This window comes from Geotrypetes seraphini, chromosome 3 (assembly GCF_902459505.1).
Source record: "Geotrypetes seraphini chromosome 3, aGeoSer1.1, whole genome shotgun sequence".
NCBI classification, from domain to species: domain Eukaryota; kingdom Metazoa; phylum Chordata; class Amphibia; order Gymnophiona; family Dermophiidae; genus Geotrypetes; species Geotrypetes seraphini.
In genome coordinates, this window is record NC_047086.1 from 384,356,455 (window position 1) to 384,373,692 (window position 17,238).

At 43.0% G+C, this 17,238-nt stretch overlaps 1 protein-coding gene across 9 annotated transcripts in view; it reads left to right on the plus strand.

Annotated features, from left to right (window-relative positions):
- Positions 1-17,238, plus strand: part of SRBD1 (S1 RNA binding domain 1) — a 307,187-nt gene that overhangs the window by 10,008 nt on the left and 279,941 nt on the right. For 8 of the 9 annotated variants that reach the window (XM_033935755.1, XM_033935737.1, XM_033935739.1 and 5 more), the window contains one exon: positions 294-432. The exons of the other annotated variant lie outside the window; for it this stretch is intronic. In XM_033935755.1, the coding sequence (XP_033791646.1) occupies positions 394-432 (39 nt within the window). In that variant the 5' untranslated portion in view covers positions 294-393. The remainder of the gene's footprint in view (positions 1-293; positions 433-17,238) is intronic. 9 annotated transcript variants of the gene reach the window in all.

The following is a 17,238-nucleotide window of genomic DNA, read 5'->3' on the forward strand; positions in this document are numbered from 1 at the left end:
TTTTTTTTTTTTTACTTTATGTGTGCAGATACCAGCACTGAATTTCAGCCTCCACCCATCTAACTTCCAGGTCTACAGATGACCTGGATATTCAGTCCTAGCCAGACATTGAATTTACGATCGATATCTGGGTTGAATTGAACCTGTGGCTGTCAGGGGCTTTAGAATCACTGACTGATGTGAGCTGAATATCACTGGTATATTTTTATTCACACAGGTAAAAGGATACATTGTGGCACGTTTTGGAATCTTGTAGATATACAGTACTTATTTCTTCTCTCTTCTCTCCACAGTGCTGCCTGTCTGGTTGAATCTTCTCTGCACTGATAGCTTCTTCTGGACTCATTGTTGAGGGGTTAAAAATCTGGCTGTGCTCCCTAAAAAAAAACTTACATGGTTCAGGTTTATAGAATCACATGTCACTTTCTGATTGTGAGTGAAAAGATCTTTCAAACAAAAAAGAGGCTACGGAAATTTATTTTTTTTTTTAGAAAAAAAAAAATAGTGATAACTAATGAATGACAAATAAATATGTATAGAAGTTTCCTCAGTCTTAACAACTCTGCCCAGGAACCCCTGTTTAGGCAAATTGTTGGCTCTTATTTACCCAAACGGGTAACAAGCTGTAAAACATCCCAGGACTCTTCAGTGGGTAAGTGTATAAGTGCAGGGCAGGATTAATTCGTCGAGGGCCCCTAGGCACACAAGTACACTGGGCCCCCCGCCCCACCATGCGCCCAGGCGGAAACAGGAAGCTGCGTCAGAGGGAAGCTTTGGGCAAGCTGCACCGCTTGCACAATTACAGTTCCCGTTGCCTTTCTTACCCGCGTTGCTTGCTTGTCTTACTTTCCGTCGATGGGGGGGGGGGCGCATTGCCAATCGATGCTGGAGGGGCCCATCGCCGTTTGGAAAAAATAATGTTGATGTCTTCCTTCATCGGGCCTCCCTGACCATTCCAAGCCCTAGACTCCAATAGCATCTAGTTAATATGCATTAGGAAAAAATTCAATTCAAAAATTCAGTAAAGGTGTTCAGTTCAAGGTATAACAATTCAGACAGCAAAACCGCAGTGAAATTGCTGATATCCAATAGAAAGAATGTACTTAGCTTAAATGTTGGAGCGTGCCCTAATAATATTCGCTCAACAGAGCTCCGTTTCAGAGGGGACTCCTCCTTCGTCGGAAGCGGGTGACCAAGAAACTGTTGGAAAGAATTTTTGCAAAGATGGCGCTGAAACATGGAAACACCCACAAGGTCTACTGCAGACGAAAAAAGAATCCTGATGACGTCAAAAAAGGAGGTTGGAAAAATCTGACCAGACCAAAACTAGGCAAGCGGAATAGACTGGAGTTGCAGCGGGAAAATCAAATAGTAGTGTGCCACTCAATAAAAATCATTCAAACTCCTTGGCTGGCGTCATGATTGTAGCAGGTTTCCAGGGTCTTGCCGCGTCTCTGTAGAAAGAATCTGACAAAGGTTCTTTCTACGCAGACGCGGCAAGACCCGGAAACCTGCTACAATCATGACGCCAGCCGCAGAAGCCTAAGAGAACGTGTCACTTTCTATTTGTTGTGGATTATGTGCAGATGGGTGAGATGCCAACAAGGTACCTTAGAATTTGGTAGAGCCACAGAGCCGGGCCTGATGGCCTAAGTGAACCTTCAGCCGTTCAGCCTCTCCCCTGGGGCAGTTGAAAGTCCTATCCCCGTATAGTCCAGTATCTCTCCTTCCCTTCTTAATTCCCACCCTACCCCCCAATAGTTTAATATCCCCTTACCTCTCTCCTAGGTGGCTAGCATCTCATTTCCCCTCCATTTTCTGCCCCCATTAGCCAGCATCTCATTTCCCTCCCCTTTTCCAGTGACCAGCATACCCCTTTCTCCTTCCTTCTCCCATTTAGCATCTCCTCTTCCATCTCATGTCCACTGTTACCCCCTCTCCCCTTCCTGCGGTCCTACTTGTTCCCTAACCCAGGTTGCACATGGATTCAGTGCCAGCAAATGATACTTCCTGTCGTAGAGTGAGTGGGAGTGGCAGTACTTATGAGCATAAGAATTGCCACTGCTGGGTCAGACCAGTGGTCCATCGTGCCCACCAGTCCGCTCACGTGACGGCCCCCAGGTCAAAGCCCAGTGCTCTAAATAAGTCCAGCCTCACCTGCGTACGTTCCAATTTAACAGGAACTTGTCCAACTTTGTCTTGAATCCCTGGAGGGTGTTTTCCCCTATAACAGACTCCATAAGAGTGTTCCAGATATCCACCACTCTCTGGGTGAAGAAGAACTTCCTTACATTTGTACGGAATCTGTCCCCTTTTAACTTTAGAGAGTGCCCTCTCGTTCTCCCTACCTTGGAGAGTGTGAACAGTCTGTCTAAATCTACTAAGTCTATTCCCTTCAGTATTTTGAATGTCTTGATCATGTCTCCTCTCAGTCTCCTCTTTTCAATGGAGAAGAGGCCCAGTTTCTCCAATCTCTCACTGTATGGCAACTCCTCCAGCCCCTTAACCATTTTAGTCTGTCTTCTTAATCATAAAAGACAATTAAACAGAGGAAAAAGCCTCAGACTGAGGCCCTCCCACCACCACAATGGTGGTTTAAAGGTGGTTAGGCGATAACCTCACTGGCAAAAAACCTCTGTAATATTGCAGATAGATAAAAGCATTGCTTGGTGCTATTTAAATTATTAAATTGTATGCATGTTTAGCATCCCTCTTTAAGTTCGATTGGATTTGTTACACTCTGAGGCAGCAGACTTATGAAACGCTGGCCATCGTTGGTGTACCAATCAACAGCAGATAAGTGGAAGATTTTTCCTCTATCTTCAAATGCATACAATTTAATAATTTAAATAGCACCAAGCAATGCTTTTATCTATCTGCAATATTACAGAGGTTTTTTGCCAGTGAGGTTATCGCCTAACCACCTTTAAACCACCATTGTGGTGGTGGGAGGGCCTCAGTCTGAGGCTTTTTCCTCTGTTTAATTGTCTTTTATGATTAAGCTTGCAAGGAGTTATAGATATCCAGTAGACGTCATTCTCACATTTTTTGTGAAAGTGTTCATTTGACACATTAGGTTTTCACAGCACTTGAGTCTTTTTGCTTAGTTTTGAGAATTTACATCTGCCTTCTATACTGGCATCTATATCTATATTGCACTATATAGGACAAAATGTGAGGGGGCGCTTTATGCGATTAATCATGCAATTAAAATTTTTAATCAATGTACGGTCCTAATATTAACCCTATTATTCATTACAACCCCAGCTCTATCATAGTACAGTCAACAAAAACTTCATACATTAAAAAAAAAAAAACCCCCACAAAATAAGCCAGACAAATCCTGCAAACTCAGCCACTTCCATCGGTCCCAGGTGTCAACTAAATTAAATTAAACCTGATTGCCTCATCCCATTTAGAAGTTACCTGCAATTACAAAAGCACAGTTTGACATTCATCTGCCCTTATGCTGTCTCTTTACAAACAGCAAGGAAAATTTCATAGATTTCACATCGACAGGGAATAAACCAGTTTCAGCATTATGGTTGCCAAGGCAACAAGACAAGCTTATAGTTGCCATGGTAACCAAAGCAGATGAGCTAAGTGAGGCTTTTAAAAATATAGTTGAGTCATTCCATTCATGCAATGCCCAAAAATAAACATCACACATCCATTTACATATTATGCAGAGCTGTGTAACTATTATGGTTATTAAAATTTTCTATACCTCACAATCTATAGCATAGGTCTAGATCAGTGGTCTCAAACTTAAGCCCTTTGCAGGGTTTTGGATTTGTAGGTACTTGGATGGCTTCAGAAAAAAATAGTTAATGTCTTATTAAAGAAATTACAATTTTGCATGAGGTAAAACTTGTTATAGTTTATACATCTCCTTGTGGCTAAATAATAATATTGTAATTTATAGCTAAAGAGACATATGACCAAGAAACTGTTTTATTACACTTTTGTGATAATGATAAACATACCGAGTGCCTCAAAAAAGTACATGGCAGGCCGCATGTGGCCCCCGGGCCGTGTGTTTGAGACCACTGGTCTAGACGGTTTGCAAAAAAAAAACAAATTTAAAAGCAGGAAAAGGACTCACTTTCATAATAGGAAGGAGAATCCAGACACAGAGACAATACTTAAATTCAAGCATATTCATACTCATCAAATTCTCACACTAAGGAGCAGATTCTCAAAACTAAAATCTGCCTTGAATGTGCTCGCTTAACCAGTTCCAGCTGGTTTAGCGGGCATGTATTTTAGCGGTGGATTATTAAAATGGCTTACCGTGGTCTTTTCAGAGTTTTCGAGCAGTCTCCGATACTGCCATGCCAACCTCATTTTCATGTGCATTTTTTGGAGAATGACTTGACTTTTTGAAATCACTACGATAACGGCTGTAACGGCGGCCCATTGGTTTTTAACACAAAGTTTTGAGAATCTAGCCCTAAGTCTCAAAGCAAACAGCAAGCAGACCTCATAACCAAACCTGATTCCTCTGGTTTCAGTGCAACAATTCAGGGAAAGCACAAGGGAATAGGTGGGTCTCTTGATGAGCCTTTTGAACTGCTTTAAATCTTTTATAAGATAATTGGAGGGTATCCAATGTGACGCCTATTTTTAAAAAAGGTTCCAGGGGAGATCCGGGAAATTACAGACTGATAAGCCTGACTTCAGTGTCAGGCAAAATGCTAGAAACAATTATAAAAAATAAAATCGTGGAACACGTAAACAAACATGATTTAATGAGACGGAGTCAGCATAGGGTCAGCCGAGGGAGATCTTGCCTCACCAATTTGCTTGACTTCTTTGAAGGTTTGAATAAACGTGGATAAAAGTGAGCCAGTTGATGATGTATATCTAGATTTTCAGAAAGCTTTTGACAAAATTCCTCATGAGAGGCTCCTCTGAAAATTAAAGAGTCATGGGATAGGTGGCAAAGTTCAGTTGTGGATTAGGAATTGGTTATCAGAATGTTGCCCAGTTCCTAACAAATCTAAAACCCTCCCCCCTACACTATTTACGCATTGAGACTCTGGAGCTCCGCTTGTCTCCTTGATCCTGCACGTGGAAATGGGACCTCTTCTGAAATTGTACCATAGCGGTTCCAGGTTTTAGCTTCCTACCTAAGAGCCTAAATTTGACTTCCAGAATCTCCCTATCACATTTCTCTATATCACAGGTACCAACATATGTACCAAGACAACAGGCTCCTCCCCAGAACTGTCTAAAATCTTATCTAGGTGACCCATGAGGTCTGCCACCCTCGCTCCAGGCAGACAAGTGACCAAGTGATCCTCCTGTCGACCAGCTATCTACATGCTTAATGATCAAATCTCAAACTACAATGGCTGTCCTAACCCTCCCCTCCTGGGCAGAAGCCTCTGGAGACACATCCTTGGTGTGAGAGGATATTGCATCCCCTGGAGGGCAGGTCATGGCTATATGATCATTTTCTGCCTTTTCACAATGATGCTTTTTTTCTCAATGGAGGAGAGTAAACAGTAGAGTGCCGCAGGGATCTATACTGGGACCAGTGCTATTTAACTTGTTTATAAATGATCTTGAAATTGGAACAAACGAGTGAGGTGATTAAATTTGCACATGACACTAAACTGTTCAAAGTTGTTAAAATGCATGCGGATTGTGAAAAATTGCAGGCAGACCTTAGGAAATTGGAAGACTGTGCATCCAAGTGGCAGATGAAATTTAATGTGGGCAAATGCAAAGTGATGGACATTGGGAAGAATAACCTGAATCACAGTTACCGGATGCTAGGGTCCCCCTTGGGGGTTAGCGCCCAAGAAAAGGATCTGATGTCGTCGTAGATTATACGATGACACCTTCCACCCAATGTGTGTTGGTGACCAAAAAAGGATACTAGGAATCATTAAAAAAGGGATGGTTAACAAGACTAAGAATGTTATAATGCCTCTGTATCACTCCATGGTGCAACCTCATCTGGAGTATTGCGTTCAATTGGGGGAGATATGATTGAAGTCTACAAAATCCTGAGTGGAGCAGAACGGATACAAGTGGATCAATTTTTCACTCCATCAAAAATTACAAACACTAGGGGGACACTCGAAGTTACAGGAAAATACTTTTAAAACCAATAGGAGGAAATTTTTTTCACTCAGAGAATAGTTAAGCTCTGGAACTCATTGCCAGGTTGTGGTAAGAGCGGATAGTGTAGCTGATTTTAAGAAAGGTTTGGACAATTTCCTGGAGGAAAGGTCCATAGTCTGTTATTGAGAAAAACATGGGAGAATCCATTGTTTGCCCTGGATCGGTAGCTTGGAATGTTGCTACACCTTGGGTTTTTGCCAGGTACTAGGGACCTGGATTGCCCACTGTGAGAACGGGCTACTGGGCTTGATGGACCATTGGTCTGACCCAGTAAGGCTATTCATATGTTCTTATTGGCTACTGTGAGACCTGAACTTGATAGACCTTTGATCTGACCCAGTAAGGGATGTTCTTACAGTATGTTCTGTCTTAAAGACAATGGTAGTGTATTCCACATAGCTGAATCCAACCAAAATAAAGCACTTTACTGGCTCTCAACAGACTGGAAATGACCATGACCTAGCAGAAACATAAGGCACAGTTATAAGGCCTTATATGCAAGGAATAGAATGTTTAAATTATTTTTTCTTTACTTTAATTCTTATTGAAGTGTTGTTACAATTAGTACAAGAATGCTAGCAAAATGTAGTCTAGCAAATACTCAAAAACAATCGTACCAGAAAATCATGCAACGTAAACCCCAACTAACAGTGTCAATGTGTATAGGCTAAGATGTCTACATCTACAGCTATACAGGGTGGCATGAGAGTTTAGAAGTCAGGTAGGGATGGGCCTCCAGTTCCCAAACTGGTAATGATTAATATGAGTAGCATTATGGCCTCAAGAAGAAGTGAATTTGTCCAGCATATCCAGATGCTTCCAATCTGCTTTATCTAAGGGCTCCTTTTACAAAGCCGCATTTGCGGTTTAACGCGCGTAATAGTGCACGCTAATTTGCCGGCCGAACTAGCCGCTACCACCACCTCTTAAGCAGGTGGTAGTTTTTCGGCTAGCGTGGGGGTTAGTGCGCGCTAAAAAGGTGTGTACGATAAAGCCGCTAACGTGGCTACGTAAAAGGAGCCCTAAGTGATCATGGAAAGCCACTCTAAATCAGCGGTCTCAAACACGCGGCCCGCGGGCCACATGTGGCTCTCCAAGTTTTTTTTGCGGCCCGCAGTCTGGACTGGATCATTCCCTTCCTTTTGGAGCAGCAGCGGGTCTGGCCGGTTCGTTCCGTTCAAAGCCGCGGGTTGGCGGCTCCTTGCGCTATTCGCTCCTGCATTGGAAGCCTCTCTGACATCACAACATCAGAGAGGCTTCAGACGCAGGCGCGGATCTCGCAAGGAGCCACCACCCGCGGCTTTGAATGGAATGAGCCGGCCAGACACGCTGCTGATCCAGTGGCGTACCAAGGGGGGGCGGTCCGCACAGCTAGTCACCCTCCACTGTTCTTCTAGGCTCGCGGCTCGTCTAGAGCAGGGGTGCCCAACTGCTTCCCTTCCCTTCTCACCGCCGGCACCATGCTCTTTGATCTCCCTGCTCTCTCGCCGCCCGACCTCAATTCTGACGTCGAGAGGACGTTCTGGCTAGCCAATCGCTGCCTGGCTGCCCGGAACGTCCTTTCCAACGTTAGAATAGACGTCAGGCAGCGAGAGTTGGTCGGCCCCATGGAGATCTCGGCCTGTTCCCGATGGCGCCAGCAGCAGCAGCAGCAGCAGCCTATTCCCCGGCGGCGGTGGCATGGGGAAGGCAGGAAGGAAGAAAGAAAGAAGGGGGGGCAGGGAGCCAGAAGGAAGAAAGAAAGAAGGGGGGCAGGGAGCCAGAAGGAAAAAAGAAAGAGGGGGGGGACAAGAAGCCAGAAACAAAGCAAAAAATGGGACAAGGAATCAGAGAAAGACAGACAGAAAAAGAAAGAAAAAGTTGGGGGAGGGAATGAGGTCTGGAGGAGAGGAACCATACAGGAGGCTGAAAGAAGAGAAGAAACATTGGATGCACAGTCAGAAGAATAAAGTGCAACCAGAGACTGATGAAATTACCAAACAAAGGTAGGAAAATTATTTTATTTTCAATTTAGTAATAGAAATGTGCCAGTTTTGAGAAAGAAAAGATATTAAACTTTAAATGTGAGTGCTGCAGAAAAAATAGAGTACTTGGAAGGCCGCAGAAAAAATAGTTAATGTCTTATTAAAGAAATGACAATTTTGCATAAGGTAAAACTGTTAAAGGAAAGTTTTATAAACTCTAAAGAGTTTAACCTCATGCAAAATTGTCATTTCTTTAATAAGACATTAACTATTTTTTTCTGTGGCCCTCCAAGTACCTACAAATCCAAAATGTGGCCCCGCAAAGGGTTTGAGTTTGAGACCACTGCTCTAAATCATTCTCCATCTACAACACTGGTTCTTAATCTGGGTTCGACCGAACCCCAGGGGTTCGGTGAGTCAGTTTCGCGGGTTCGGCGGAGGTCAAAACACACCTCCGACTTATATAGCGCTTCGGTCACATTCAATCATCTTTCAGTTATTCAGTGATTTTGATCAAGACTGATCGTGTACTCGGTTTCTTGATCTATCAATCTGTAACTAACGCCTTATATACATCCATCAATTCCTGATCAAAATTTGTGATTTAATTGATAGATGATTGAACGTGACCGAAGCGCTTATGATTCGTGATGATACGCCCCGCTTGTCCATAATTGGCTGCAGGTGATCACGCGACATCGCTTGGTCTATCTGTGCTGCAGGGGATTTGATGCGCACAGTAGTCGAATTGTAACTGTTGTGATGGTACGTCGTGTGATACCTATCTTAATATTTTAATCCCTCTGAGAGGCAACAGCAGAAGTCACACTGATTTGCAGTAAATTTCATTATTATTCGAAATATAGGAGAACTTTTTTGTTTTAAAAATTGATATTATTTTTTCCCTCACTGTATACCTATGTTTTAAATTTGTAAAAATCATATTTTATTTTTCCAGTAAAGAAGGGTTCGGTGAACACGCATTTGAAACTGGTGGGGTTCAGTACCTCCAACAAGGTTAAGAACCACTGATCTACAACATAATAATCCTTAGCAATCAACTCCAGCATAGGAGAGAGATCAGAGTGTTTTCATTTTGCAAGAAGGCAAGCAGCCAGCAGCAGAAAACCAGTAAGATTATGATGGTCCAATATGAAAATATCAGGGTTGCGGGAGACATTTAGCATCACCATAGCATAAGATTGTTCCAAGCGTGAGGCCTGCCATCAAGCGCAAACATCCCACTCCTCCAACCAAAACTTGGTCAGGACAGTCCCACGATATGTGCTTGAAACTTCCCTCCTCACCACAGTTCCTCCAGCAGCAGTCTGAGTATGGGGGATACATACATCCGAGTTTAACAGATCTGGTGTAGTATTTTGTACTGGGAATCTCAACGAAAACTGAGATCACTATTTTTCTATAGTTTAGAAGTACACATTCCCGTTGTTCCAGTGGGACGGAGTACTGAAATTCCTGATCCCACTGAGACATATTTATCAGCTGCTGGTTTCTTTGATAGTAAAGACTTACAACAAGGTTTTATTTCTATTCTGCAGTACCTTGCAGTTCAATGAGGGGGAACAAACAATGTAATAAACTGTTCATATACAGTGAATTACAAATATAACTCATTCAATTGATAAATTGACAATCATAAATTAATATTTAAATGCTATACACATCTAAATATTTCTTAAGTAGGTTTTAAGCAGTTTTCTAAACTGGAGATAAGATGTAGAATTTAATAAAAAAAAAAAAAGCATGAATTTCTGATTTCCAGCTTTCTGCCTGATAAGAAAGTAATCTCCCCTGAAATTTCTTAAAACATGCCTCTTCTGGCCAGGGGAAAAACAAAGAATGACAGATTTAATGAAGAGCGAAGAGAATTGTTAAATGCAAAGTGATCCAGTAATTAACCAGGCAGCAAACCATGAAATGCCTTATAACAAAAACAACCTAACTTAAACATCATACAAAAGTAGGGTGTAATATGACATAAGAACATCAGAATTGCTGCTGCTGGGTCAGACCAGTGGGCCATCATGCCCAGTAGCCCATTCTCACGGTGGCCAATCCAGATCCCTAGTACGTGGCCAAAACCAAAGGAGTAGCAACATTCCATTCAGAATCCTAAAGAATAGCAAGATTCTGGAATCCCAAAGTGACCAAAGATTCCGGAACCCCAAACAGTAGCAACATTCCATGCTACCGATCCAGGGCAAGCAGTGACTTCCCCTGTGTCTTTCTCAATAACAGACTATCGGCTTTTTCTCCAGGAAATTGTCCAACCCTTTCTTATGTGTAAATATATTTATTAAAGATTTTCAATAAAGTGCTAGCAAATAATACAAAAACAAGCAACAAGGTTCTCAATAATGTGCACAAAATACTGCAATGCCCCAACCATCCCCCCCATTCCCACATACCCATACATCATCATCAATAGAAGAGCCATAAGGAGAGAGAGCAAAGACAATTCATAAATTCAAAAGTCTACTGCGGCCACGTAGAATAAGGTCCATCTAAAAGTGTTCCCAGATAGAGCAAAATCGCTGTCCAAGCGTAGAATCCAAATCCACAAGTTGTCTACGCTACAGGGAGGCATGTACAATCATCAATGATCTCCATTGGGCATAAGACGGAGGTTCAGGGGACAACCAATTGAGCAAAATAGTTTTCTTACCAAGGAGCATCACCCATGCAAGAAAAGGTTTCGGCTTTGCAATGATATCATATCCAAAAAGTGCTCAAGGGCCGGCATCCAACATTGGCCCCTCAGAGATGTAGTGTAGTGTCCCAAGCTGTGCCAGAACTGGGAAATACATGGGCAGGTCCAGAACATGTGGCCCAAAGAGGCAGTGACACAAGAGCATTTAGGACAAGTGTGCACTAAGGTAATGCCCATTCGATAAGCTCGTATGGGAGATATAAACAGACGTAGTATAAACTTTAATTGTAGTTCCCAATGTGTAACATTAGCAGATACCCGACTCATGAACTTTAGCACTTGCTGTATCTGCATTGCTGTCAAGGTACACTGCAGGTCCTCTGCCCATAGAGCTGCCACAACGTCTAAATTAGGGCCTGGTTGTGCGTCCCTTATGCCCACATGATGAAAGCGTAGTGGTATCAATTGTTGAGCGGAGAGACTAAAAAGTTCTGATATGGCCTCTCTGCAATCTTCCACCAAGTGGTCGGCTGGCAAGGAGTGGACATAATGTCAAACTTGGTAGTAAGCAAACATGTCCCTAGCTGGCAAATCAAATGTGGTTTGTAAAGAGGAAAAAGATGCCAGATGACCGGCTTCATTGAACAGCTGGAATATGAGCTGTAATCCCCGAGTAGGTCCAAACCTTTCTTAAAACCAGCTATGCTATCCGCTGTTACCACAACCTCTGGCAACGCGTTCCAGAGCTTAACTATTCTCTGCGTGAAAAAAAATTTCCTCCTAATGGTTTTAAAAGTATTTCCATGTAACTTCATCGAGTGTTCCCTAGTCTTTGTAATTTTTGACGGGGATCTATTCATTGTTAATCTGGGTGATCACAAATCCAGAAGACAATTGTACATAGTTTAGCTGCCCAATTGTACTTCATATTGGGAACAGCCAATCCCTCCTAAGCCAGAGGCAATATCAAAGCACTATATGCAGTTTCCTTGCAGCCCATATAAATTGCGAGATAGTACAGAGCAGTTGCACAAAGAATACATCAGGTATTGTACACGATACAGACATAAGGCTGGGGACAGCTTGGTTCTCTCTATCTCCACCCTGCTGATGGATGGACATGGACCCACTAGTCTCTGGATTCATCTGCTGCGACTAAAGGAAAGAAAATGATCCGATAAGAATGTGTTGAGTTAGGATAAAAACTTGTATTGAAAAAACTTGTACTGTAAATATGACAAAATTGTAATCTAACTGTATATTATGTTAACCTGTAACCCATTCTAAGTTATTTGGAGAGGACGGAATAGAAAACTAACTAAATAGTTAATTAATTGAGATGGTTTGGGGAAATCCACTCCTTATTTGCAAAGTTTGTAAAGTTATACAAATAATTGTATTGTCATCGCCTGGAAATGTCCAGCCATCTTCTAATGTAATCCGCTTAGAACCGCAAGGCACAAGCGGAATAGAAATCACTAATGTAATGTAATGTTATTCCTAGGATAAGCAGTATAGAATCTTTTTTACTACTTGGGATCTAGCTAGGTACTTGGGACCTGGGTTTGCCACTGTTGGAAACAGGATTCTGGGCTTGATGGACCTTCGCTCTGTCCCAGTATGGCAGCTCTTATGTGAGCCAAGTATAGGATAATTAATAATAATAATAATTTTATTTCTTATATACCGCTGTACCGTGAGGTTCTAAGCGGTTTACAGTAGAAACAGAAGAAATGCAATAAGTAAGATTAATTAAGATGAAGAGAAAGTACTTAGAGTTCCCTGACTGTCCCAAAGGCTCACATTCTTGCTAAAGTACTTGAGAAAAATAAATTAGTTAGGTTATAAACATAGAGTAGAAGAAGGTAGGAAAACAGTTCATAGGAAAATTAATTTTGAATACATTATACATTATATATTGTTCAAGGCGGAATACAAATTATAGGAGATTTGGACATTACCAAAATAATTGCGTAATAAAGATTACCGTATCTAGATAAATTACATAACAGTGATTAGTGTACATTAAATGGTGTGGTAGAGGATTCAATTTTGAGAATTACCTATCAAGGGAATCAAGTGATAACAGAATATAGTGGAGATTATCAGTATATACGGTTTACAGATTGGAAGTTACCTAATAATGAAGTAAGAAATTTATTGGATAGTGTGGAAAATGTTTATATAGGAATCAGAGTATGTATGATAGGAAAGGTTCTAAGAGTTGAATTAATGTGTTATTCTATCGAGGGAGAGCTTGTGCATAAAGGGAGGATATTAGTTGGTAATGACGTGTTTTCTGAATAGAAATGTTTTGATTTCTTTTCGAAACACTTTGATGTCTGTTGTATTGATCATTAGTTTGGTGATTGTGGGGTCAATTTTTGCTGCCTGTGTCGCTAGAAGGCTGTCGTATAGTTTCTTAAGACGGGTTCCATTATTAGGTGGGAAGGTGAATAGGTTTTGAGTTCTTCTTGATCTGGATGAGCGGTAGCGGTTTAGGCGGTTGTTTAGGTAACAGGGGGCAGTTCCATGGGTTATCTTAAACAGCAGACAATAGAACTTGAATTGAGTTCTTGCTTTTATCGGAAGCCAGTGAGAGTCTATATAGGCGGGAGTGATGTGGTCAAATTTGCTGAGACAGTAGATGAGTCTGATGGCAGTGTTCTGAACTGTCTGTAGTTGTTTTATCATATTGTTAGGACATGTTAGGTAGAGGCTGTTGCAGTAATCCAAGTTACTGAGTGTGAGGGATTGTACAATTAAGCCATTATGACATCACTGATGAGGTTGGCTCTTAAGAATTGGTGGAATGAGGCATTATGACATCACAATCTCAGCTCTGGAATGTTGCTACTCTGTGGGTTCCTGCCAGGTACTTGGGACCTGGTTTGGCTACTGTTGGAAACAGAATACTGGGCTTGATGGACCTTCAGTCTGTCCAGGGCCGGATTAATGAATAGGCCCAGTAAGCACTTGCCTAGGGCCCAAAGTTGTCAGGGGGGCTAGAACAGAGGACTCGGGTGGTTTTTTTTCTCTTGGCAACGTGGACCCCCCAGGAAAGATCGGCAGCGCTGGCCCCCCCTGGGGAGATCGACAACGCTGCCCTCCCCCCGGCATCGACATCAACCAACCAGAATAAGTGACATCAGAGGGGGTGGACCGGTAGATGCATGGAGTTGCTGCACGGTCCTTCGATGACTCCGTCTGCCGGTCCAACCCCTCTGACGTCACTTACTTCTTCCCTGAGCAGAGTCGGCAGACGCAGTCATCGCGTGACCTTGCAACAACTCCTTGCATCTGTTGATTCACCCCCTCAAATGTCCCTTATTCTGGTTGGTTGATGTCGATGCCGGGGGGAGGATGGTGTTGTCGATCTCCCGGGGGAGGGGGATCCAGCACTGCCGATCTTTCCGGGGGGCGGGGGGGGGGGGGCAGCGCTGCCGATCACACTACAGTTTTGTAAAAGTGTGGGGGGGAGGGGGGTGTTATTTAGGCTAAAATAACACAGGAGGAAGAGAAGCTATTCCAACGTATTATTTAGTGATTATAGTAGGATACTTTAGGGAAGGACTCAGAAACATTCGGATTTCTTTTCATGGAAAAGGTGGTAGATGATCACTTACCCTTCCAAATAAAATAAGGGAATTAAAAACAGCAAAGGAGTTCAAAACGGTGTGGGATAAATACAGGAATTCCTAGTGGCAAGAGGATAGGAACAAAATACAAAAGAAATTAAAAAAAAAAGTGTCAATTCATCTCAAAACAGTAGTGCTATGATAGCATGTTGCTTCCACAAAAGAAATCGTGATAACCTGCAACCTTAAATGCAGTATTACATGGAACCACTATGGAAGTACCAGGGTAACCAAATGGAGCAGGAGTTACAAGAGTAAACAGCAGTAGTATGATTGAATGGAGTATCTAAGGAAGTACTGGAGTAACCTGCATGGAACGGGAACTATTGTTGTATAGAGTAAAAGTATGATTGCATGGAGCCACTGAATAATAATAATAATTTATTTTCTTGTATACCGCCCCACCAGCAGTTCTAGGTTGATGTCAATGTCAGGGGAGGGTGGTGTTGTTGATCTCCCGGGGGGGGGGGGGGGCAGCACTGCCGATCTTTCCCAGGGGGCCCACGTTGCCGAGGAAAATAAACCCACCCAAGTCTTCTGTTTCTTCAGTGGGCCCCCTCTGACCTAGTAGGGTGGTGGAAGGAGAGAAAGGGGGCAGGGTGGTATGGAAGGGTGGTGGAAGGAGAGAAAGGGGCAGATGCAGATGGAATTGGTGTGCAGGGGAAGGGGAGAGATATAGGGGGAAGGATACTAGATGGAATTGGGTTGAAGGGAAAGAAAGAGGGCAGATGCTGATGGAATTGGGGTGCAGGGATAGGAGGAAGGATACTGGATGGAATTGGACTTTGGGCTGAGTGAACAGCTGGTGACACTCCTATGTCTTCGGATACAGCCGAGCCATATTCCTGGTTACTTTAAGGGACCCTTCAGGAGCATTCTAATGCTCTATGACCAATACATTAATATCAGGATGCCAGGGCAACTAAAAAGATTGGGCTCTCACTCCGCTCATTTTAGAACAGGGAGTAGAGCAGATTATAAAGCAGGGGTGGGCAACTCCAGTCCTTGAGGGCCGGAATCCAGTTGGGTTTTCAGGATTTCCCCAATGAATATGCATTGAAAGCAGTGCATGCAAATAGATCTCATGCATATTCATTGGGGCAATCCTGAAAACCCGACTGGATTTTGGCCCTCAAGGACCGGAGTTGCCCACCCCTGTCATAAAGCACCTCCCAGTTCGTGTGCATAAGGAAAAAACTGAAGGCAGCAGCAGCAGCACCCTCTAGTGAAGTAGGAGGGATTCAAAAGCTGAAGTGGATTCCTTCTGCATAGCTCACGAGCACTGGGATATTACCTGTCCATCAAGAATGACATACCTACTGTACTAGACTTACACTTTCTTTAATATTACTGAGTCATAGACCATAGAAGATTGCTCAGTAGTGTCTGTAGGTTCCAACTACTGGAGCTGCAGTTGAAGCTGCTGGAGCTGTGACTCCAGCCTATCCGAACCCTCTCATCATTTGTGGAATACAGACCGTAAAAGTCTGCCCAGCACTGTCTTCATATTCCAAATTACAGGAGTTCCCATTGAAGCCCTCCCTATGTCATTATAAACTGAATTAACTAAATAAGGAAACTTAGAGAAATGTCCAATAGATATAAATAACAAATGATGAGGACAAAACTATAATAAGTGGATTTCTTACTAGACCTCAAACACCCAAGGCACTACTTGTAATTCTATTTGTGCCCTTGCTGGGGTGGTGTTTTCATCATTGGTCTAATTTCGTTGGGGGCTACGCCTCCTTAGTTACAAGCACCAACATTTTTGGTAAAAAAACCTTTTCTTTGAGCTAAAACCACCGCTGTTCATAGCACTGCATTGATGGGCGATAGAGGCTGAGTGCAGTGCTATGAACAGCAGTGGTTATAGCTCAAAGAAAAGGGTTTTTTTTTACCAAAAATGTTGGTGCTTGTAACTAAGGACGCATAGCCCCTGACGAAACTAGAAGCAGGGCCGGATTTTCCTATAGGCTAACTAGGCTTCAGCCTAGGGCCTCAAGATCAAGAGGGGCCTACATTCAAATTGTTAGCAAAATTAAAATTACACTATTCTAAAAACAGTGAACACTAAAACACTGAACCGAAAATAAGGAGAAATTCTACACTTCGGGATCGAAACCGGCTCCGGCCGCAACGGGGCGCCGACTCGGCTTCTCCCTTTCTTTTTCTTGCCCTGGGAGGAGGATCGGGGAGGGAAAGATGTCAGTCCAGAAACAGCTGGGCAAAGACCAGCCCCGCGGGGAGAGAGGCAAAACGTGGATCCATCAGGACAGGGCGGCCCAGACTGGCATCGGGGGTGGGGTGGGGGGTTTCAGTGGAAGGGGGATGGGAGGCAGGCAGGCTGGCATCGGAGGGGGGGTGGGGGGGGTTAATGGAAGGCAGGCAGGCAGGATGGCATGGGGAGTTGTTAAATGGAAGGGGGATGGGAGGCAGGCGGGCATCGGAGGTGGGGTGAGGTGAGGAAGGACGCACTGGGGGCACTATGGACATAGGAAGGGGCAATGTTGTGTTATGTTTGATTAGTTATTGTTACAAGTACTATATATGGTGCTGAGAATTAATGTCCAAATAAGTGTTCTCGACTTTTTTTTATTTATTATCCGTGTCACATTTTTTATAAAGGTTAGTACCAATAACAAAATGTTTCATTTAACATATTGATATACATATCACAGTAATGATGTATTTTATTATCTCTCATGTTAATTACAAACTTAAAAATGGGAGGTGAAAGGGCCTCATAAGTGGAATAGCCTAGGGCCTCTTTTCATCTAAATCTGGCCCTGACTAGAAGTGAAATGGTTGGGCAGCCATCGGGCGGAAA